Consider the following 25,133-nt stretch of genomic DNA (forward strand, 5'->3'; position numbering starts at 1 on the left):
GTATTTCAGCTAAATGATTCAATAATAGTGATTGTGATTTTGTATGGGGTAAATAAACTTCATATTTCTTTCCTAGCCTGATTATGCATATGTGTACCAGTAAATATTTTACTCTTGAAAATGTGGCTTCCTCCCATGAATTCTAATTTAAGCTGTTGTGAAGCCCTTCGTGTATCTATGTACATTTATGTACTGTGTGCCACTTATGAAGTGATGCTAGAGCTACATGTGAGACAATGTATATTAGCTTTTTAGGTTTTAAAGTGTCTTTGTCTTAATTTAGTAGTGTGAATTAGTGAAAACATTACTATAAATGTTTATGTGTAATTATGAAACATTTGTGTTTTCCTGCAGTCTTTGAAGTTCTCCTTATTGTAAAAGTTCTTTTTGTGATGACTTTCGTCTTTGGGGAAAACCGTGTTGTTGTGATAAGACCCAGTGATGGAGGCAGCGTGTAGAAGAAGGAGTTTGTTTGGGCTTGTGGTTCCAGAGGAGTAAGAGGTCATCATGGTGGGAAAGCATGGCATCAAGTTGCAGGCTGAACCCCACCCAGAGCCAACTGGAAATAACACAAGTATTTAAGCCCTCAAAGCTGCTTCCTGTGACATGCTTCCTCCAGGGCTGCACCTCCTAAGCCTCCTTAAAGAATAACGCCAACTGGGGAGCAAGTATTCAAATACAGAGCCTGTGGGGGACATTCTCATTCCAACCACCATAGAATGGAGTTAAAATTACTTGCTGTGCATTTGTTGAGGCAACCTCAAGTGAAAAGAAAAAAGGCTGGAAGTCACATTTATTATTACTATGTACCTAATATTCTTAACCACTGAGCTCACAGTTGTGATAACATCATTTTAGAAATATGTAAGGAGAAACAACAGACTCCCTGGCACAGTGATTATCACCTGTAGATGGTCTAAAATTAGCATATTGAATTAGCTACAGAAACACCCTGTGAGCTGTGAAGTAGAGTGTAGATGCATGGCGAAATTTCATAAAAATACTTGGTATATGGGTATAGATACCCTTATATTAAGATACTAGTCAATAAATGCAAAGTAAAATGAGACTTAACAACTTAAAATGTCCTATGTAAATGTGATGTTAGAGAGAATTCAATGTGAACATAGTGAAGTCTGTCTATTTATATGTTGAATATTTTTAAATGATTTATGTATATGTGCTCAAGAAAAGAAGGCCTGGAGTTGGATTTATCACTTAGAATCTGATTGGCAGGAAAGGTAATGTCAGAGCTTCAGTTGGTTTTATAAAAGCATGAAGTGTTCAAATTACCTTTTCTGTAACTTTTCAGTGTTAATGATGTTTGACTTTTTTTTTTCTCATGAACTTCCATAATCTCTGAAACTCTACCTGGCTCCTAGCTGTAGCTGCTCCCTTTTCTAGGCACCAGTGCCCTGTCTGCTCTAGGAGTATCCTGCTGTGGGTCTTGAGTTCCTCTCACCCACGTGGTGACTGCAGAGAAAAGAGAAGGACGGCTCCTTACTCTCTAGTGTTGCTCCAGCCCTCAGTTGATATGCAGAGAATATTTTCAGTGTCTTTATCTCCTGAGTTTTGTAAAGTTGCATCAAGAGTACTTTGTGATTTTAGTTCTCCTAAAACTGTGAATTTGCAAAATTCTTCTGCTTTGAGTGTTCAAGTTTTGTTTGTTTTGGGTAAATATAGAGTTTTAATCATCACTACAACCTAATCTTAGAATTATTCCACTACCCCAAGGAGATCTCAAATGAAATATTTTAAAATACTGAAAGAAATGTCCAGAAACTTTTTTTTTTTTTGGTTTTTCGAGACAGGGTTTCTCTGTGGCTTTGGAGCCTGTCCTGGAACTAGCTCTTGTAGACCAGGCTGGTCTCGAACTCACAGAGATCCACCTGCCTCTGCCTCCTGAGTGCTGGGATTAAAGGCGTGCGCCACCATCGCCCGGCTTTTTTTTTTTTAAAGATTTTTATTTATTATGTATATAGGTTTCTTCCTTCATGTATCCTGCAGTACAGAAGAGGACACCAGATCTTATTACAGATGGTTGTGAACCACCATGTGGTTGCTGGGAATTGAACTCAGGACCTCTGGAAGAGCAGCCAGTGCTCTATTCCTCTGAGCCATCTTTCCAGCCTCCAGAAACTTTTGTATGGTCAGTTGAAATGGATGACCTTGAAATGTGTTTCGGACCTTGGTTCTAAACTATGGGGCATGCAATGCTTAGGGGTAGCACTGGGTGCTAAAAGAGTAGTGTAGTGTGTTGCTTGTGGGGTCTCGCATGCACGCGCGTGCACACACTTATACACATCTTTATTCCAAGTTAAGAATGTAATACCATATGATGTATTTAAATCTTCATTTAACATATTAGGACTTCAGAGAAGAAGAACGTAGCTCAGAGTCACACTGTCATAAGAAGGGCTGGAATTAGGGCCTGAGTGCACAGTTGCCTTAATATTCTTTGGTTATGTATTAAATACCTGTTGTTTGCCTCTGGAAAGGCAAATCTTGGGAAAAACATGAGCAAAGTTAAAATTCATATTTAACCTGAAAAGGAAAGAGAAAGTGACTGTGTTGGAAAGACAAACTCTGAAGTCAACCTTTACTTTGACTTGGTTCTAGTTTGAAGCCCAGTAGGGACATTTTGAATTGGGTCAAAGAAATTGAGAAAATTGGAGAGGATTGTCTTTTCAAAACTGTAAAATGTTTAATCTTTTCCTTGCGGAGCTATTCTTTTGGGGAAGGAGTCATGAAATGTTAACACTGATCAGTCTTTACCAACGTAAATGGTCAATCTTGGTAGTTAGAGTTTTATTTAGCTAAAAGACTGGGTGCCTAGGGCAGTAGTATATACCTGCTTAACACGGGAAAAGGGCCTCAAGGTTCATGCCCGCACTGCAAAAGAAACAAAAGAGAATATTGGATAAGTCTTGTAAGAGATGCATTCACAACATAAACAGAATCAAAATGGGTTGTCAGGTTTAGAGCAAGTTGAAAATCAGGGTGCTTAGTGGAACGGGTGCTGAGAGTGCTACACAGTAGCTCCTCTGTCCCTGGGGATCCTTAGCCTGTCACCCTGCCACATATGGCATTCACTTTGATGTCATGATGACTCCTTCCCTTCATCCACTTTCTACATGATGGCGGAGAAGACAACCTATTTTCCTTTTCTGAGTCCATGACCAAGACGTTGTTTGTCCTACTTCTTATAAAGTAGTTATAAGCCACATGCAGTTGTCAGAGAAATTGTAAACATGTTTTTTATGGGAGCCACCAAGAGTGGCTCTGAAACTTTATCTGCAGTCTAAGGAAAGAGCAAATGCTGGAAGACAGCTAAAAGTTAAGGAGGGAACACGGGAAGCTCTTGTCTATACTTGGTTTACAGTTTCTCCTTTTGCACCTGGGCCAGAAGATTTGGTCAGATCTTTCTTTCTGTTGAAATGTTTCCCCTAAACTCTGAAGCCAGTCCTTGCTTTGAAGTTGGTGATAGTAGTCCATTTTCTGATATGGTGAGAGCTTGAGCGCTGTCGCTGAGCACTGACCAGACCGGAGCTGACCTTTGTACATCCACATTGCACACTCTGCAGAAAGTCTTCACGGCCTTTTCTTCAGAGTCTTTTATCAATAGGCTGTCATTTTAATTGGTGCATGATATTGCTCAATATAAACGGCTTAAAATGTCTATGCTTGCCAAGCATTTCAGCTTCTTGTGTTGCTTAGAAAACCAGCACAAGGTGAGTCAGGACTTGATTAACTGTGAGGTCATCCTGACAAAGATTGCACTTCAAACTTTTCTTGAAGAATAATATCCCCAAACAGTTAAGTGGTAGCCTATCTCATCGTTGCGTATATTTGGCCAGTAATTATGAAGTTGCTAAACTGCATATATCACCTTTTCATTGCTGGTTACTACAGACCACAAATGGTTAAAGTTATCAATGCACTTGCTATTTGCCAAATTTGCTATCATTCGCCTCCATAAAGCCTTTTTTGATCAGAAAAGATCGAATTAAGATTTGAGGTCTTGATATTAGAAAGCCTGAGTCATCTTGGTAGGTGAAATGTTACATGTGATAACATTCATTCTCCTCTGGGAGGACTTAAGAAATGTCCACATACTATAGAGTCTTTGTTATTTGAAGGTGCCCATGCCAGCCTTACTTTTCAGACAAGGCTTAATCTTGCCACGTTCACAGAGAACTTTCTCGGTGTGCTCTCCTTATGCACTCCTAGCACAGTAAAATTAAATGGCATGTATAAAATAAGCTTCTCTCTTTAGAGTGATGCGTGGATTCGTGACTCCCTTCTCTTTGGTGTGGGCGGGTGTCCTTCACTCCTGTTGCTTGTGTCCTCAGCCATCATGAATGTTTTGTTTTGTCTTGCAGGTGACACGCTTGGTGCTGCCTGGAATGGTAGAAAGGTGAGTCACACGCTCACACACAAACACTGTGGATACAGAGCTCATTATTATTTATAGGGAGAGCCCTTTCTTTGAGAATTTCATTAAAGTGACTAATGAACCCAACTCTGTCTTAGCACCAGGCGAATCACACCGTGGAGCATGAGTCACTGGGGGAGGAGGCCTTTTCCACTAGACTTCGTTATTTCCCTCTCTAGGGTTGCGGTGGTTCCTTTAGATCAGGATTAAAAAGCCAGCCTGAGTCACCATCACTAACTCAATTGCCTGCTATTCTGAGGGGGTGGATAGAGTTCCTGGGATATTCCCGGGAATGCCTCCTTAAAGCTGTAGCCACTTAGAGCCTAAATTGGTAGAGTATCCTGAAGTAAGATGCATTCCTCTGGTATTTCCAGAGAGGGAGTGGACACCAGAGGGGCAAGGCATGGTGGAAAGTGACCAGATGTCCGACTGACACTTAGAGGAAAAAGCAAAGTCCACTATTACTAATGTTTCAGTTGGAATTGAGTGCCAGGAGAATTCCCTAAATGTCTGCACTTTTGTTGAGAAATGGGTGGTTGCATTTTCACTGAGTGTAAAATTTAACTCTGTTTCCTTGTCACAGGAATCTAAATGTTGGCCTAGGCATTCAAAGAAAACCTGCTGAAGAGAGCTGGGTTTGACTGTTGGGCCAGTTTGTCATTTTATTTTAGCACTTCGTCAAAGCTTTGACAGGGGAGGAATAAAAGTAGGATCCACTTCTGTTAAAAGACCAGATGCCGGCTGGTGGTGGCGCACGCCTTTAATCCCAGCACTTGGGAGGTGGAGGCAGGTAGATCTCTGTGAGTTCAAGGCCAACATGTCCTGCAGAGTGAGTTCCAGGACTGCGAGGGCTACACAGAGAAACCCCATCTCAAAAAACAAACAGAAAAAGACTAGCAAGTATATGCATATCAAATCCTTCCATATGTTGTGCCGCATTCCACCTTGTGGGTGAGGAAACAGCGTTTAGGAGTCCATTTGTTGATCACGTGCAGTGCAGTGACTGGTTAAGAAACTGTTTCTCATAAAACTTGTTTGTAATTCTTTTTTAATGTACTGATTTGTATATTCTAATTGTCTTATTTTAGTAAGATTTCCCTTTAAAGCCTTCAAGCTGAGTATTGACTGACAGTGGGGCATGCTTCCAAAGATAGGACATGAAAATGACAGTGATCAAACCATACCAGAACTCTAAGAGGGACAGAGTAGAACCCAATAAGTGAAATTTGAGCCACTGTCTTAATCTGAGTTTTAACATCTGCAATGGCACTATAAAGAAATCTTTGGACTTGGAGTAGGGTTCGGTTATACAGCATTTGCCTAGCATGCCTTGGAGTCCATCTCCAACACCAAAAAACAAAAACCAAAATAAGGACATCAAAGTTGTATGCCACAGAAGTGTTATGAAAGAATTTTTTAAAGTACACTGTAAAAACTATATAAAGGGAAGTCGTGGCTCTGAAGTCATTTCCTAGAGCAGAAAGTCTTGAATGGCAAGCCCAGATCATTGCATTAATTGAAAGTAATTCCACCCTGTTTAGGTCTGCAGAAGGTGAGGACTCAGTGATACAGGGTGCCATGAAGCATATGAAGCAGAGGCAGATCTAGAGATCTAGGCCCATTTCTAGACCTGGCAATGCCACCAATTACAGCTGACATTGGATATGAAAGACCAGCATGAAGAAGGGAATTCATGTTCATCCAGCAGAGCTTAGCTTGGAAAATCCAGATGAGTTCAATCCTTGCCTTTCAAGAATTCAAGTTGCTTTTTTTTTTTTTTTTTTTTTTTTTTTTTTTTTTTTTTTTTTTTTTGGTTTTTTCGAGACAGGGTTTCTCTGTGGTTTTTGGAGCCTGTCCTGCAACTAGCTCTTGTAGACCAGGCTGGTCTCAAACTCCCAGAGATCCGCCTGCCTCTGCCTCCCGAGTGCTGGGATTAAAGGCGTGCGCCACCACCGCCCGGCTAAGAATTCAAGTTGCTTTTATGCTGACGTTGAAGAAACAACCTGGTAGAAAGCCAATAGAAGCTGTGGAAAGCTGGAATCATAGAGGGGGATGGTGTTTGTGGTGCTGGCCAAGGACTAGTTAGACATGTGTAGAGCTTATTAATCAGTACTCTGTGTTAGCACAAGGGACATCCATGTCAAGTGGAGTTTTAAGAGTTAATAGGTATATTAGTCAGTATGTTCTGACTGCAGTAATAGATTAACCCCTAACTTTGTAACTTCATGATTTATCATAGTGAAGATTTCTTTTCCTTTATTTCTCTACCTAGTCCATAAAGGAATGCCAGGCTCCTTACAAGTGGTCTTACTCAGTGAGAATACCAATCCTATGGAAACCACCATAGGACAGGCCACTTTGGGGAGGTGTGAAGAGCAGCTAGAATGGAACGCTGCCCTTTAGAAGGAGCCTTTTGTTGGTGGTTTCTTTGCCCTCTTCCCTTTCAGTGATTCTATCTCTGATGTGTGAGATTTTTCCAAGCCTTAAACTATTGCCAACCTACTATCACTAAACAAGCATCAATAATCAAACTGACATTATCACCGACACACAGAGAAAGTGCATAATTACATTATCAGGAAACTTGCTCTCTCTACTTCCCTGGAATTATAAACATTGTGTACAGCTGGAGCCGAGAGGTGGTTGCCATAACAACTGTGGAAAGGCTAAAAATAGCCTCTTTCATATTGTACTGCTTAAGGTGGAATTATGACATGTTATGGTATTTTAGGGCAGGTAATTCTCTTTCATGTGCTAAATGTTTGCAAACTTTCTTCAACAAAGCAATATTTGTATAGTGTGAGCATTTGATTGCTGGTTCTAATTGTATGCCTGACCCCATGTTTCACGATTCTTTTCTGACTTTGAGCTCTGTTTTGATAGTTTTTCTGTGTTCTTAGGAGTTAATTAGAGAACTGTCTACACCAGTTTCCGTTCTCCATCTAAGCTTGGAAAGCTCTGTGATGACCCTGCAAGAGTGCACTTCTGTCTTCTCTCAGTGTAGTGCAACTGCAAAGAACTGAGATGGAGTCTATCTCACAACTCTGTGACTGGCTAGCAATCTACACGGACTGACCTCTGCTGCAGGGTGGGGCAATGCTGAGCTCTCCTGAGTCAGGCCAGAATCTGACTTTTTTTCAAAAGAGACTATTCCTCCACGGCCACAGTGTTTATAGAGGTGAGGACAGGGATACCACAAGAGCCTGACAGAATAGTGAGGCATTTATAGAACAAAAGCTTGACAATTTTTTTTTTTAATCCAGGTGACAATTAAAGGGAATCTTGCGGGGGTTGGGAGTGCTGAAGTGTTGGGAATCCTAGGGAATTTAGCTGTAAGGAAGCTGTAAATGCAAGATGCTGAATTTTACAGGACTGGACAAGCCTATTGACTGGCTTCTAGGAGGACTGATAAAAAGGAGGTAACTGTGGAGATGAAGAGGTGTGTCTTTAAGTGGAGTTGATTGTTCTGCTGTTTCGGCAGCATTTTAGTTCCTGTAGCTCCTCAGAGGTCTGTACCTCCAAGTCACCATCACAGGATGGCTAGCAAGTAAGTGGCACAGTCAGTTATGAATATTGCACCACAGAAAATGTTGCTTCATGTGTTTATCTGATGTCACAACAAACTAGGAAATGTGTCAAAGTATGGGCAAGACGGGTTTTCAGTAATAGACCTTCAAAGAAATTCTTAATGTCCTTCTATTATTCCCAAGCCTCTAGAAAGTGAGAGATTAACCAGCTTGACTTATGTTTGTCTCTGTGTGCAATTAGGCGTAGCCTATTTTGCCCTTCTGCTTGATGTAACAGAGTTGTCATGAGCCTGGCTGTGCCATGGAAACTGGTTTAACGTCACTAATTCTGCTTAGAAGGATTAGAGCTAGACAAAGTAGTTGATTGTAAAGATGAACCCCGTATACCCCCTAGTCCCAAATATTCAACCCCATTTCTGCATGAGGAGAGACCTTACAGAGATTGTGACAGGGTGTACTAGTATTCCACTTGGGGTGCAGACAAAATGAAACAGAATAGTTTCCCCTGGAGGAGAGAGATCTGAATGCTGTTACTGGCAGTCATAGGAAGGTCTTTAGTAGACAAGTATGCATAATCTCAACAGTGTGGCAGATTGGTAGGTGGGGTGCTTTCTCTGCTGTCGTTTAGACACAATTATGAGTTGCTGTGTATTTACCCACATCTAGTGCATTCTCATTTTATTCAGTGCTTTGACAGTCTTAAATATGTTTTGTTGTATTTTGAAGTATAAGTACTTTGTTTTTTGTGAAAGTATTTGAAAATTTTGACTTTGTAGCTCTACACACTAGTAATTTTCTTTCTTTTCTCCTTCTCCTTTTCTTCTTTTGGGTTTTTATTCACTTTTAATTTATATGTAAGGATATTTTTCCTTCATGTAAGTCTGTACACCACATGTAGCAGAAAAGGCATTGATTCTTTAGCTCTGGGGTTACAGATAACCGTGAGCTGCCATGTGAGTTCTGGGAATCAAACTCAGGTCTTTGCAGTAATATCCAGTGTGCCAACCCATCTCTTCGGCTCCTACACATTTTCAGTCAGAGTAGAATATTTGAGAAACAAAGATCTTAGTTACCTCAAGAATAGGTAAGTAAAAGAATGATTGCATCATTGTGACATGTTAGGTTGTTGATGTTATTTTATGAAATGGGAGAAGAGCTTTTATTATCTTTACATGACTTTTTCTCTAATGAAGCCATAGCATGAAATTTTAACCTTTTACCTTCAACCTTACACATCATTTGAAAGATGTGACTGTTGTTCAAGGGTGTGCAGCCGCTCCAGCCAGCACGGTTGTAACAGAACGTCTGACTCTAAGCAGCGGTGGCAGGCTGCAGCGTCAAGGACAGCATTGCCTGAATCTGCTGCAGACAAACGTTCTCTCCCTTCCACTGGGTGGTTGAGATGGAGCAGTTCCTGGCTAAAGGTTACTGTGGAGTGATTGTGAGGGTGGAGTTACTCCCCAGGAAGCATGGTTGTCTGAGCAGCTGTAGCCCTGTGCGCCCACCTCATTGGAACCCCGCCTATCCTAAAGGCTATGTGTTCTACTAGAAACAGACGTTCCTTGTGTTTCACAGATTTGTTGGCTTATTTTACATGTGAACTATACATCTGTCTAAATTGTACAGTCCAGTCATTTTCAGCATATTCAGAGCTGGACAACTGTTACCACAGTCTAATTGAGAATATTTTCAACACTGAAATGATAATTTTGAAGATGTAGTTCTTATTCCATTTTTATCCAAGGGACAATCTTTGATTGTAATAAAAGATTCTTTTGCTCCACTTTCATCAAAGGAATTTCTTATAGCTGAAAACACTAGGTGTTTATTGCTAGTTTATTATTTTCATCTAAAAGGCCTGAGTTCTAACTTCTGATTTAAAAAAATCCTTTTTTGCCTTTAAAAAAAAGATATCAATATAAGGATGATGTAACTAATACATTAACCACTTCTAACCTAAAAAAAATTCTTAATATCGTTCTTAAATTTGAAATTTTATTGTTATCACCAAGGTGTTAGTGGGTCTTGCTGCTTAGGAAAGTGTGTGTTACTAATAAGGACTGTTTTATAAACAATTGACTGGTCTCTGATACATATGAAACAGAGGGCTCAGTCCCTTCAATGGTTGTAGTGGCATCTTGCCTAAAGGCTGACAGATGGAATCATGACCTTTGAGGATTATTTCTTTTCGGATTTGTGTCCAAAATAACTCATATATGCCATTTAATCATATTTCCTATGCTGTTTTACATAAAAGGAGTCTTCTCCCTCCCCGAAATAGTGAAAAAACAGGACTTAGGAATAGAAAGCCAGACAGAGGACAACAGCAGACTATGTAGAAGGAAAGGAAGCTGAGATGTGAGCAAGAGGTGGTGGGGTGAGATTTCAGTAGCTAGAGAAGAGAGGCTGGGCTGGGGCCTAGGTCAGCTGGCGGAGCACTTTCCTGGCATCCATAAGACCCTGGGTTCCATTTCCAATGTGCCTTTGAGAGAGCAAGTTGGTAGCTAATTTTCATATTCCTAAAGTTATAATTCTACACCTTGCTGAACCTTATGTGCTTGCTAACAACTGGGGTCTTTAGAACATTGCTTTTCACAAACTGATTTCGTTTATCTGTAGAAACAAATTCCTGGTAGGTGCTTGACTTAACTTTCAATAGTCTCTAAAAGAACAGGAAAAGTTGAACTTCATCTTTCAGCAATATAATATAGTTAATGAAGTACAGAGATGCAGTTTTCAAGGTAGCTCTTTGCCCAATTACTCACAGCCTAGGGAATTCATAAAGTTGTCACCTTTGCTATAAAGAGGTCTATGAAATACTTGATTTGTGTGGGGACAAAAGTAGGCTTTGCTGTCTAGCAACTAAGACTTTGTTGAGAGGGAAGTGTTTACATGTACACAATGGGCTGTTGCAGTGTGACTGTATCAGAGCGGAGGTGTCTGTGTGGGTGTCAGTTTGCTTTTGCTCTGCTGGGATTGACTGCGGTGCCTTGCATGCTAGGCAAGCATTCCACCCTGCAGTATCCCCACTGTGTGAATGAGAGTTTTTGATGCTGTATCCACAGAGGACTCCAGAGAGTATAGGCACAACTAAAGGAGACATCTCGCATATGCAGTCATGCTTTGGATTCCTAGACTAGGAAATGAGCTCATCGTAAAGAGGAGCTATTTTTAGCTCATGGGATTATGCTTCGCTCACAAGCCAGACATGCCACATGCTCATGAGCGGCAGGGAGACGTGTGTGAGAGCAGCAGCCCTGTTGCTCTGTTTCTGTCTTGACTGTGATTCCCAAGCAAATGTGCATATAATTTCCCTCTGTTTATGTAGTGTGTTTTCAATTCTAGGTCTAAAGGGGTGATTCTCAACATCTCATCTGCCAGCGGCATGCTCCCGGTTCCACTGCTGACCATCTACTCTGCGACCAAGGTGAAAAGCATTGCAGTCAATGAAGCCAGTATAAGGCTGAGGGGTGACTTTTAGTCCAAGCAGTTACTATAGCTTCAACTTTGTTGAAGTGCTATGCTTGGTAGTTTTCCAGTGGACTAAGAAGGACAGCAAGGTGCCCCACATGGGTTTCTGGAATACCATAGATAGATGTAGACTTACAAGTGGAATACCAGTGTATCACAGCCACTGATTTTGTTCCCTGGTAGTTTGCTGATTTTAACAGGGACACTTTCCATAGAGACCTAGCCTAAACCAGTCTGCCCAAGTGATAGAACCTAATACTAATGAGTCTAAAGTCAAGAGTGTTGGTAACATGAACAAGTCAGCTTCCCACAGCAAGGACATGCATCCTGCCAGTACCACACATATACTCAGCAGACAAGAAATAGACCAACAGCAGTGTGAATGTTCTGCCATGTTCTCTAGAATTCTATTACTCTGTCATCACACATCATTGTCATTCACTTCCTTACATTGCTGATAGGATCATAATTTAGACTGTGTCTTCTCCTGCCTACAGGCCAATAGCCTCAACTTCAGATATTTCACTGAGGCATGGAAAACATTTCTGAAGGGAAAAGAACAACTGTTTAATTGTTTGAAATTAAGTAAGCCTTTAGGGGAAAATAAGCACATCATAATACATTATAAGAACTTATTGTTTGTCAGAGAAGGAAATGTGTGAAACACACCTGCTTTTCACATGAGGAAAATCAGTCGTTCCTGTCTTCTGAGCTCTGGCCCAGCCCCACAGCCCCATGATCTACCTGCCTTCTCTGTGGCCGGCACACACTGTCAGCAGTTTACATGACATCTTGTGTTAGAATTCCAGTATCTGGTTTGTTCTCCACGGAGGTAGACTATTGTCAATAGAGACCATCATTGGGTTGTCATTAAACTTGGCATTTTAAGCCTGATACTGAGTCCACATTTGAAAAGTGGCTGGCACAGTTTACAGATGGGTTTACAGTTGCGTTACCAGAAGGCTCTCGCCTTCACATCTCAAATCATACGGTGTCACAGGACCCAGCAGCAAAACAGAGCTGAACAGAATTCACTCTAGGTTTCTGCTAGAATGGCAAGTAAAAAATGGAAGCATATCCTTTGTTATATAATGAATTTTTTCTTTTTGGGGGGATAATTTTCTGGGGGGAGGAACCTTTTCTAATTAAGTCAAAATTGGTTAAATATTAAATTTGGTAAGATAATGTCATTTATGGTAGAAAAAACTCCTGAGGTTTGAAGGTATTTTTATCTCTTTTGCATTTGAAATGAAAGGAATGACTAGAAACAGTAGTGTTAAATAGTTAATTTATTATTTTGTTGTTTCTATGGCTACACTCCAGGCAGATTGATGTAATATATGTGTTTTCTTTCTCACTCCCACCTCTCTCCTAGGCTTTTGTAGATTTCTTCTCTCAGTGCCTCCATGAGGAGTATAAGAGCAAGGGCATCTTTGTGCAGGTGAGTGGAGTTTGTTTCAGTTAAGTATCCCTGTTTTTGTGTGGTTTCCACAGCAACAGTTGCTGTCTTGGCAACGAAAGAAAATCACATTCCTCAGTATGCGATTGTGACGTGAGCACTCCCTTAGAGACATGGTTTCTTTTCCCTTCCTTATGCTCCTAGGTCTAGGTTTTTAAAATTTAGCCTCTCAAATTTTTAACTAGGCTATCTGAACTAGAACTAAATGTCAGCAATTGGAGCATCATTTTTGTGAATAATTATTATTATTCTCATGGTTTATTTTGACTGACTCTTTAAAATTGTGGTAGGAAATACATAACATAGAACACAGCATTTTCAACATCTGTAAGCATGCAGTTCAGTGGCATGAGCATATTCACACTGTTGAGCCGTTACTGCCACCATTCTAACTTTCCCTTCTCTCTCCCCCAGCCCCTGGCAACCACTATTCTCTTTTCTGTCTCCCATCCTCTGAATAGAACCGTTCAGTGTTTGGTCTTCTGTGATCAGATCACTTAGTGTAGCATCTTAGGTTCTTTTTGCATAGCACAATGTGGGGATAGAGACTAAGACAGTTAACCTATTTTTCCATGTTGATCTAGGACTGAAATACAGGTCTGTTTGCTGTTAAAGCCTTTGTTCTCACCCTAGGCTACTGGACCCATCTATGCTCAAGAAATGATGAAACCGGGAAGTGCTAGGCTGTTTGTTGCCAGATAATCAGGCGAGGCCTCATGCTTCTCTAGCTGTGTTCTCTAAGCCTTTTTATTTCAGTAATACTGGAGCTAAGCCGCCCATCCTGAGGAAGGGAGAGGCAAATGTTCCTTCATCTTTCCAAGCCCTCTCCCTAGCTTACTTCCTAGGGACATCTACGGACCACTGACTTGGTATTGTTTAATTTTCAGCTCCCCATATTTATAGGCTACATTGGGGAGGACAAGGTTTTGTAGAATCCTGAGTTTTATGCCTTTCCATGTTGATACCATTTGTAATACTGATAACTGGGATCACCCTGTAGATTGTATTTTGGTGGCAGGGAAACCAGTAACATTGATAAGAGGTGAGGCTCCTGTGCCAATCAGTGTTACAGTGTTGTCTTTCTGGTGAATTTAGTCATTTTAAAGCCCCACTGAGACTCTACAGGAATTCTAAAGGTTCATTGGCTGGTACCCTGAAGACTCCAGTGACATGAAGTAGTGTTGCCTTGAGAACACAGAAAGCAGTTCTGGGGGTAGCTGAGACTGTCCCTTTTCTTGGTTCACACCTATTTTCCTCAAAGCTAGTTTCCTTGGATTCTGTGCCTGATATTACTAGCCTGATATGACTAGCAACCACCCAAAGTACGTTAGTGTTTGCCTTCTAAAATATCATATTTTGATGAGCTTGTATTATTCCCATTAATGATTTTTAAATTATTTAATTTCATCCATCATTGTCTTTCTTCCTAAGATTCTCTTAAGATCTAAATTTAGAATGAATTTGTTAAGAAAAAGAAAACTCACATTTATGAAGAAAAGCATGACTATCTTACTTTGGGAATAAGTCCCAAGCCACTGAATGAAGCAAAAAGAGCTCATTGCTGAAACTTACCCATTTTTCTCTGGGTGGTATATGTCTTCCAGATTGGGGACTTGGGGAATTGAATGTTTGTTCCACCTTGGATTCCATCCCATGTTTCTCGGGTGATCTCATTCACACCCAGATCGGTACGGTGGCTTCTTTCACTGGCCTCAGGTGTATTCCAACCCCATAAGGCTCTTAGCATTCTTGCCTACCTGTGTTCAGGCTAGAATAGACTGTGTGGTGTCTTCTTCATGTTTTGAAGGACCCATGGCTAACTCCTAGATCTGTTCCACATTTCCTCCAAGTGCCCTTTGTCCCTAAGCCCTAGAAGTCCATGCCTTGTCAAGGCTCAGATCACAGCCCATCTGCCCTCAGTCTGTGTATCAGGCAAAGACACTCAACCTCAGTTTGCCTTCTTCCCTGGGCCTCACACACCTCTGTCTGCTGCTTCATGGCCTTTCCTTGGCCTGCTCATTAAAGTGGCTGTTTGTTTGTTTGTTGAGGAATTGTTTTCCTGTATGGACTAGGCTGACCTTGAACTCACAAAGATGTACCTGCCTCAGCCTTCTTAAAGCCAGGTTGCATTGTATTCCTAAACAGAGCTTCTTTCTCAGCGTTGGTAATATTTTTATTTTCTTACAATTGAAGACCCATGGGAAGGGGCAAAGGGAACTTAAATGCATATATTCTTCAAAGAAAAAACTCATCCAAAGTCTAACTGACAAGAAGGGGCCGTAGTCCCTGGCTCCTGTCTGCCCTGTACTCACTGGCAATGAATGCCGAGCAAGTGTGAAATTCCTGGGACCAAAACTCAGCTTTCACAGTCCTCTTGGTCTCCTTCTTCAGTCATTTTGATTTATAGATAATTTTAAAGTTTTTCTTTTAAATTATAGGAATAAAAACTGGACAAAGAAAGACCACCCTCATGCATTTGCCCATATTTCATTTTTGTTACTGTTTGGCTCCATCTATCACTAGAGAGTAAGAGAGTAATCTGCATATATTGTTTCACTTTGCCTCAAATTCATGAGTGGACATCTAAAAATAAGATTGTCAAAATAGAATTAACAACTTGTGATTGAATGTTGAAATAATGTTATTGAATAGATCATCTGTGTTGATCTTTTTACCTGTTCATTTATTTACTTTTTGAGACAAGTTCTCATGTAGCCCAGGCCAGTCTTGAACTCAGTCCTCCTGTCTTTGCCTCTGGAGTGCTGGTATTGCAAGCGTGCATCATCATGCCCAGCTCTCTCACCCTCTGTACCGTTTTCTTGTGTTTAGCTGTTGCTGGGGATTGTAGAAGCTCTCAGCAAGCACTAGACAAGTGCTCTGCCACTGAGCTATGTTCCCAACCATTGCTCTGGTAATGTTTTATTCTCTACAAAGCATTCAGTCTAGAATTAGGTATTCCATTCTCCTATTTCTTGGGTTTCCTTCAGCCAGGACTCTGTCACTCTTCCATGCCACTACCCCTTCGGGAGAACAGTGCACTCCTCCCACTCTTCTGTCTTGAGTGTCCCTTATTTGGGGCTCATCTGATACATATACCTGGCTAGATTCAGGCTATACTTTTCTACCCACAACAGAAGAAATATACTGCTGTGTTCTTCTTAGGATATCACCCAGGAGAGCAGAAATCTCTGTCTGTGGTACTAATAAGCCATCAGTGGGGAGACTCATTAAAACGTGCAAATATCCTACTTCTTACATAGTTTACCTTAGATTTAGCACCCTATGCTCTTTCTTCACAAACTTGCCTTATGAAGAGATAATCCGTCTGGATTTAGTCATTTCCAAGCCACAGTCAAAATGAAAGCAAGGTGACTTCGACACTCTCTTAGTCCAGTCTAGTTTTATGCAAACCCCATTTATCACCTGTATACTTAGAGACAGGAAGGAAAAGACACTGAGCGCAGAGTCAGCAGTAGACTGTCACTGCTCGGTGGTCATCTGACCTATGCAAAATTTCCCTATTGCTTTAAGCCTTAATTTCTGAAGGCAAATTGGATGAAAGATGTAACATATAAAGACATCAAAAACTGGGAAGTAATAGTAAGTATAGAGAAGAAACATGAATTTATACAGTATCTATAATACCTCATGCTCACTCATTATTACCTCATTTGAACTTGATATTAACAGTTGTATGACTTGCTTAAAGTCAGTGAGTGTCTGCTGTTTGTCAGTGAGGTGACAAAAGTAAGTAAGACTCACAACCCCTGCCTCAAGGCCCTCAGAGGAAGAAGACATATTTAAACATCTCATCCATCAGTGGGCTCAAAGCAAGAGATCTGTGTATTATGTTTCACATTTCTTCAGTCAGGAATATGGCGAGTGTGAGTTTTGGAATGACAGTTGGGGATATAGTAGCAAGAAAGATGGGGAACAAGAAAACAGGCTGTGGTGGTTCCCTGGTGTCACAGTGCTGTGGAAACTAATGGCGCTTGTGCATCTCAGCAGGTGCAGAAAGTGTAGGAAGTTACTGAGCCAGGCTTATGTAAACCCAAGACTGTGAGTCTGCAGGCCTTGCTTCTCAGTGGTGGAGATGTCTGCACCACACACGTTTTCTCCCTGAGCCTGGGGAAATGATCCTAAAGTGTTGTAAACCAAGAAATCGGTTGCCAACTGAAATTGACCCCTAGGATTTACTTTGCCTGATCCTGTATGAGAGGAAAGTTGAGAAAGTGGGATGGGACTTTGCGAACCTGGAGAGCACAGTTGTGGCTTTCAGCTGGCCTGAAGTGGAAGTGGCTTTTCTCATCCTTAGCAAGACTAAAGACTACACCATTTCAATCTTCTTTTAATACCATGAAGAAACCCTTTGGGCTCCGCACTCCATGAAGCTGCTGCCTTCCAGTGCTTTGGTCTTTGTGAAGAGAGCTGATAGTTAATTCAGTTTAGAACATGTTTTTAATCAAAAGGGATTTGGCTTCTGTGAGATTTAAAGCAAATGGGACAAATTAAGATAAAAAAATAAACTTCAAGTTTTGTTAAAATGTTGTTGCTTATAGTAATCATGAATCTATTGGCTTCAAAGAGCCAAAAATCTGAATCTTGAGAAATGGCTACCGAAATTGAAAACAGAAATCCGCATCCATCCTCCTGGTTAATTACTGCTGACGGTAGAAGACATAATGGGGCATTCTCAGTGCGCATGGAGTCCAGTAGAAATGGAAAGTGATACAGGAGTCTACTGGGAACACAGCTGTGCCAGCTTGGAGAAAATGGACTCCAACCAGTTAAATCTCCATTGTTGCCAGCGATGCGCCTTTTTCTTGACCCTTTTCCTATGTCCTTTGCCAGAAGATCTACATAACAAAGGCTGGAAGGAATACTGTGTGTTCAGCAGATGAAACCTCCACAGGCAGATTTTCCCCTGGAACTTCCTGTTTCTATACCTCTCATAGGGTACAGTGATTGAGATGGATCCTTTTTTTTTTTCCAAGACAGGGTTTCTCTGTAGCTTTGAAGCCTGTCCTGGAACTAGCTATTGTAGACCAGGCTGGCCTCAAACTCACAGAGATCTGCCTGCCTCTGCCTCCTGAGTGCTGGGATTAAAGGTGTGCGCCACCACCGCCTGGCAAAATCATTGCTTCTGATCATTAGAAAACTTTGAAGAGAATTGCTAGTACATGCTAGGGCTCAACCCTCACACTGAGCCTGTTGATTTGATTCCCTTCCCAATATAGAAAAGAACTGCTGTTGTTCCCACTTGGATAGGGATTGAAAGTTTGGATCAAGGTCATGTAGATAGTATGTAGCAAGCCAGATTTGAGTTCAGGTTGGTCTGATTTCAACCAAGACTGATCTTCCTCTGCTATTATCCTATTGCCTCTTTCTCTCTCTGAAATGCAGTCCATCGGATCACTGACTGGGTTTCGAATCAAGTCTATCCTGGAGATGTGTCCAGTCTGGCTATTGGTGACATCACTGCCTCTACTTTAATCTCAGCTGCCACTGCATCTTACCCTGGACTACCTCCCTATCTGGCCTCCTATGCTAGATTGTCAGCTTGACATAAGCTAGAGTCATTTGGGAAGAGGGAATCTTAACTGAGAAAATGCCTCCCCTGACCCCCCAGATTGGCCTGTAGGGCATTTTCCTGGTGGGTGATTGATGGGGGCTGGAGATGGGGACACCGCACAGTGGGCAGCGCTACCTCTAGGCTGATGGTCTTTGGTGCAGTAAGAAGGCAGGCTGAGGAAGCCATAAGAAGCAAGTCAGTAAGCAGTGTTCTCCCATGACTTTGGCATTTCTGCCTCCAGGTTTCTGCCCTGCTTGGGTTGCCATCCTGACTCCCTGGATGATGGACTGGCTATAACTAAGCTGAAATAAGCTTTCCTCTCCAGCTTGCTTATGGTCATGGTGTTTATCACAGCAATAGCAACACTAACTAGAACACCCTCTCTACTGTTGTCCTTGCTGATAGTCTCTGTTGTCTGCTCACTGTAGGCAGTTGGTAAAGCAAAGCCACTCATTTCACTTCCCTGCTTAAAATTCTACCAAAGCTTCTCATGTCCTTCAGAGTAAAATTCTACATTTTGGTACCCACGGTGCTTGGATTGGCTGCAGTCAGATCTTCCTGGGCTAGCATCTGCCTGTGGAGTGCCAGGACATCACTCAGATATGACCTTATCTGAGCGGTCTTTCTTGATAACCTAACTACAGGTAAAGCCTCTACCATCAATGCAACGCACATTTCTCTGTAAAATTGGGGGCTCCATTTTTGTACAATTAACATGCACATTTCATTTGTTTGAAAGCAGGTTCTTTGTAGGATCAGTAGTACCCAGAGTGTATCTAAGATTTTCTTTGTGCACAAAATATTGGGCTGAAATGCTATAATTTATTCCCATTGCAGACAAATCTATCATCAGAAAGATTTCTTTACCTCACATCTTCTAGAATTGTCTTAAGTTCTTTGTAGCCACTAAGTCAAAAGAGCTTATATGGAAAAGCTCACAGTTTGCAAGTAGGGAAATGTAAATAGCTGAACTATATGATATGTGTTTAGTCATTCAGGTATTCTGGAGAACTTTTGATCCTAAAAGTTCTGTAGGTAAAGGCACAAATTTAAAAAAGAACTCATAAGAACCCCAGGCTTTGCCTTAAGAATGTATACAGATAGAGAGATAGCTCAGTGATTAAGTGTGAAGTGTAGCTAGGCATGGTGGCATGTACCTCTAACCCCAGCTCTGGGGAAAGAAGGAAAAACAGGCAGATTCCTGAAGCCTATTGGTGAGCCTCAGGCTTAACAGGAGACCCTGCCCTCAAAAATAAAAGTGGAGAATAATCAAAGAAAGACATCTGAACATGCACCCTTCTAACGAGTACATACATCATATACAACTTGGACAAGAAAGAAAACAAAACAAAAGACTGTGTGCCAACTCTTGTCAGCTTAATGCTGAAATTGCCCTGGAGCTGGCTTTGCTATGCTCTTTCTTTACTTTGCTGGACCAGAAGAAAGGCGAGGAACCTATCAGGGAGGGAGGAGCCCCACGGACCCAGAGAAGGCGCATTAACACAGTTAGATGCCACATGTAGATTTTTGTTCAAAGAGCAAAGTCTGCTACCCTTGGTTCACATTTTCCCAAAGCGTTGTCACAGAAAGTTCTAACCATTTTTAGGTTTGAGAAGCCTTATTTAGTTCACAGTTGGCTCTGCCATGTGAAGTTCCAGGACTCGGTGTTAGATTCTTGCATCTTGCCATGTATCTTTAGGCCATCTTCTTTCCACAATCCATGGCATCCGGTTATAGTGTCTTTCCTGCCCCGAGCCAAGACTCTAGAGCATGTGCTCTGTGAAAACCACAGTCTAAGCAATCTACTCCAGGGAATAGGGGAACAATATACCAAGCTGTGGTCTGCAGGGACTTTTATTTAATAAGCTGTGCAGAGCCATAGCATCGTGAGCTCTGTCTTGTGGCCTAACTAATTATTTCCAGTTTGAGATTCTAATTTGAAGACTAGGGTAGTCATCTGCAGCTGTGACTGTCAGGGTCAAGCTGTTTCTGAAGGGCAAAATTTGTAATGGTGATTGGTTGAGTTTAAGTGACTTTTCAGTTTTATTCTGCTGGAAAACTTTCTGTAGAAGTACAGGCATATTTCTGATTTTGTTTCCCATAATGCTTTCCTGCATAGGTAGATAATGAATTAATTACTGTTTCTTGGGCATTTCTTTACCTTGGTGGTGGTTTGATATAAACATTTCTGTATTTTTCCATTTTTATACTTTGCATGTTCCTTTTAGTATCCTTCACAGCTAGATCAGTGGGCTTGCTTTTGTTGAGATAGATGATCTTGCTTAAGCTTCAGAATATTTCAAATGCTGGCTCAGAGGACAGGGCCTCGGTGTGTTCAGTGCTCCTCACGTGAGATGTTCCTTACTGCCTGGTCCTGAGAACGGAGGTGGATACAGCGCTCTTCTTGATCGTGTGCTAGACTCTCCCATACTTGAATTTGTTTTCTTTGGATTCTGCCAGACTCCTTGCAGTACCCCAGGAGTGCCTTGCTCTTCATAACTCTTCTGATCCTGTTGTTCCTTTATCTCTTACTTAAATCCTCTATTTCCTTTAGGGCTTAGTCCCAAGGCGGTGTCACCTCTGCACCCCTCATACTTCAGAAGGCCACTGTTGGGCACGTTGGTATATCCAGGGTGTGTGCCCAAGCAAGCCTTCCAGCTGAGAATTTCCATTTCTTAGTTGGGAAAATATAGCTTGACCAGAAATTCCCAAGTACGCATGTCTTTCCCTGCCCCGCCCCCCCCCCCCCCCCCCCCCGTAGCTGGAGGCTCCTCAGAACCCCACCACAAGCTAACTGAACCCTAAATCCATGCATTATCTTGTGGTGCCACCATGTGGTTCATTCAGGCAGTGCAACTGAATTCTGCACTATCAAAATAGTCCAGTGTATGCCGCTTACATCTCCTGAGAGAGACAAACGGATGAGAGAAAGGTGCAAAGCGTTATGCACAGGTGAAAGGCCTAGTCACAGACTGGCCTTCTCACTGGAGCTCAAGGTATCCCAGCACCCCGCGTAGACTGTCTTCTCAGTCTTTTAACCGGGAAGCCTAAGTCAGGAGGATGAGGAAGCTGTGCACATGCATGTTGTCACCTGCTGTCAGAGTTGTATGCACACCGTTCCACCCTCTTCCAGGTGGTGAGCAAAGAGCTTCACAATTGGACCCACGGTTCACAGCACATCAGCCTGAGACGGCCTAGTCTGTCTTCATACTGACGGAACAAAATGGACAAAACACTTTACTCGTTGAAAAAAGAGACAAGTGTACTAATAATCCCAATAAATAAATCCTCAGAAGCCAAAGTGCATAATCAGAGCCTCCCTGCTGTTGATGTGCTCTAGTGACAGTAACGTAGTCCATGAGGGTGAGCAAGACAGAGAGTCGCACCAGATATGAGGAATTGGACTCCTAATGTATGGGTTAGAGTTTAACTCACACATTAAGGACTGTAAGCTGTATTCTTTGACTTATAGTTGGGAGTGAGAAGAATATAAAATTGTTTAAAAATATATATTTATATGCAAACTGCCAAAGAGATGCAGGGCCATTCCTTCCACTCCCAGCAGGAAAGAAATCCAAAGTGTGGAGAGACCTCACCTTTATTTATAGTATGAACATTTTTCATTTTAACCACATCTTGACCTGGTATAGCGATTCTTAGATAGCGATACTAACAGACCTCATCCCTTCTTTCACACCGTGACGGCAACAACTGTACTCCTGAGGTCTTTTGGATCACAGAAGGAACCTCTCATCCTGGCTCCAGGAGTCATTATGATGGCGGTCCCTTGTGTTCTGTGTTCTGTCACACCCAAAATACTGGGTGCGTATGCAATGGAGAACCTAGCATTTGTACGATGCTTGAAAAGGCTCATGTTTATATTCACAACCCTACACCTGTCCTGGTGTACGGCTTTTGTCATCCAGGCTGTTTTCTTCTTATTACACTATCTCTTCCCCAAACTTAGGGCCAAAAACGATGTCTTAAAACAATAGCAGCTTATGGGATTTCAGGAACAGGACGCGAGGACATGGAGGATGAGAAGTGACATGTTTCCCTGAGAGAGACTAAAGCTGATAGCACACTTCATTCCCCAGGAGTGCTGGAGCAGAGCAGTGCTCACCGTCAGACACCAGAAACCTCATGCTTGACTGCAGAGCACAGTCCCGCTTGACCAGGATGGAAAGGCGTTTTGAGCCTCGGCTCCCATATCTCTGCCCGCTGCTTTCCTTTTAAAGATTCAGAAATGGTTGTTTCTGCTTATTTTTACTATTTCCCGGCCTCCAATTCTATTTTGCCCCAAGGTCATTGTATTACAGTTGATGATTTTGCTGCTATATGTTCTGTGAAGGTGGCTTTAGACAGCAGTGTGTCTTTCTCTCTCTAAAGATACAAACTCTCGATGTCATGAGGATTCTTCTGTTGCCACCAACAGTCAGGCATCATCACCCTCAGTTCTGAGTTGGTAGCCTTCCTAACTAATGGCATGATTTGTTTTTGTTTTTGTTTTTGTTTTTTATGTGTGTATGTATCCTTTCTAGAGTGTCCTGCCATACTTTGTAGCTACAAAACTGGCGAAAATACGGAAGCCAACTTTGGATAAACCCTCTGCAGAGACGTTTGTGAAGTCTGCAATCAAAACGGTGGGTCTGCAGTCGCGGACCATGGGGTATGTGGTCCATGCTCTCATGGTATGTATGTTTTTGGATCTTAAACATATTTTTCAATTTGGACCTTTCTTTCTGTATGATCTCTTAGAATCAAGATGTATACTTTGCCAAACAAGGTGGTACATGTCTTTAATCCTAAAATAGACATTTATATTTCAAACTGTATATTTAAGAGCTTTAAATCTCTATAAGTAATAGTGTAGATAAATGAAAGATGGCCGATAGGCGGCTTCAGTTTAGCTCAGTTGTGGGCTGTGCTTATGTATCTCCCCATTTCTTTCCCTAGGGGTCAATAAATTCAATCTTGCCTCGTTGGATTTATTTTAAAATAGCGATGGGTTTAAACAAGTCCTTGCGGAGTCGCAATCTGAAGAAAAACAAGAGGAACTAAGTGTTGATGAGTCATTGAGCCCCTTGGCCAGATGCTTGGACCTGTACACGTTCACCCAGGATGCTGTCTGCCCCCAGAATCTCCACTGTTGTTTCAGTAATTACTAACATGGCCAAATGTTGGCATAATTGTAGGAAAACAAACTCCTTTTAGAGGCTTTTAATATGTATTCTGGATACAGCCAGGAGTAATTTGAAGTTGAGTATATATGCTCTTGCCGAATGGATGAGAACACTTTGACAGAAAGGAACAAGTCCCAGAATGACAGAAGTAGACAGCATGCCAATGATCACCTTATACTGTATTGTCTGAAACCTACTATAGCGTGTAAGGGCTAGCTGCTTTTTGTTCTTTAAAATTAGAGGGAACGGGGCTTTGTTGATTTGTTATGGGTGGACACAATGCCGTTTACATAGATTAAGGTTTTCTAAATGTAAGTCCCAGCTCTTGTATTTATATGGAAAAGTTCTCTAGAGTAGCTAATGACATCAAGAGAATCGAAGTACAGAGTTCTTTCTGACATATAACTCCACACATGCCATCTTATGTCTTGTAACACATCTTGTAACACATCTTATGTCTTCTCTGTTCAAATGTATGTAAATGCTGAACGCTGTATAATATGATTGAAATGTAAAGGCAAATAGGCTGAAGTGTACATCAAGACCAGCAGCATCCTGTGGTGTCACTGGGATCCAGGAGCAGCCTGCGTGGACACCCAGCCTTCTTCATGTCTGCACTGTACCCGACAGACTCCTTCTGTGGTAGTGATGGGCCATGGGAATGGCCTTGTTCTAAGTTGGTGTTCCATTAGAATTCATATACATGCTTTTAATAAAAAATGATGTAACTGGTATTGAATGAAAGTATTTTTTGATGATGGAAAATAAAGCCCCAGTTACACTGCCATAAAGTAAGCTAAGACTGACTGTAAGCATCAAAATATACACAGAGATGTCACTAGGAAGGATTCAGTACTGTGAAATATGCAAGGACCATCATTGTGTACACAGATTGCAATTCCTAGTTTGAACGACCAGCAAACCTGTTTTTAAAAAATTAATTGATGAAGTGTTTAAGTATTTCAAATTGTTAGTTTCACCAGCTAGGAAAACATGTGTGCCCCCCCCCCAACATACATACACAAAATGCTATCTGCTCTTAAAATCATTGTGTAAAGTATTCTAGCAGTGACCAGTTAGGAACAAATAATCTCAGGATATAAGATAATTATTTAAATATGATACATTTAGCTTTATGAAAAGTATATCTTTGTTCTCTTTTATTTTTTTTATTGATTTTTTATTGAGCTACATTTTTCTCTGCTGCCCTTCCTTTCTCTCCCCTCCCCTTCAATCCTATCCCATGGTCCCTATGCTCCCAATTTACTCAGGAGATCTTGTCTTTTTCTACTTCCCATATAGATTAGATCCATGTATGTCTCTCTTAAGGTCCTCATTGTTGTCTAGGTTCTCAGGGATTGTGAATTGTTGGCTGGTTTTCTTTGCTTTATATTTAAAATCTGCTTATGAGTGAGTGCATATGATATTTTTCTTTCTGAGTCTGGGTTACCTCACTCGGTATGATGTTTTCCAAATCCATCCATTT

General features: G+C 41.5%; 1 protein-coding gene across 1 annotated transcript in view; it reads left to right on the plus strand.

Moving 5' to 3' along the window:
* The window catches only part of Hsd17b12 (hydroxysteroid 17-beta dehydrogenase 12), a 148,064-nt gene extending 123,673 nt beyond the window's left edge, over positions 1 to 24,391 (plus strand). The window contains exons 7-11 of the mRNA XM_057781450.1: positions 4,383 to 4,417; positions 11,308 to 11,389; positions 12,809 to 12,874; positions 23,006 to 23,155; positions 23,421 to 24,391. Of these exons, the coding sequence (XP_057637433.1) occupies positions 4,383 to 4,417; positions 11,308 to 11,389; positions 12,809 to 12,874; positions 23,006 to 23,155; positions 23,421 to 23,525 (438 nt within the window). The 3' untranslated portion in view covers positions 23,526 to 24,391. The remainder of the gene's footprint in view (positions 1 to 4,382; positions 4,418 to 11,307; positions 11,390 to 12,808; positions 12,875 to 23,005; positions 23,156 to 23,420) is intronic.
* Positions 24,392 to 25,133: the final 742 nt, after the last annotated feature.

This window comes from Chionomys nivalis, chromosome 9, assembly GCF_950005125.1.
Source record: "Chionomys nivalis chromosome 9, mChiNiv1.1, whole genome shotgun sequence".
Classification (NCBI taxonomy): domain Eukaryota; kingdom Metazoa; phylum Chordata; class Mammalia; order Rodentia; family Cricetidae; genus Chionomys; species Chionomys nivalis.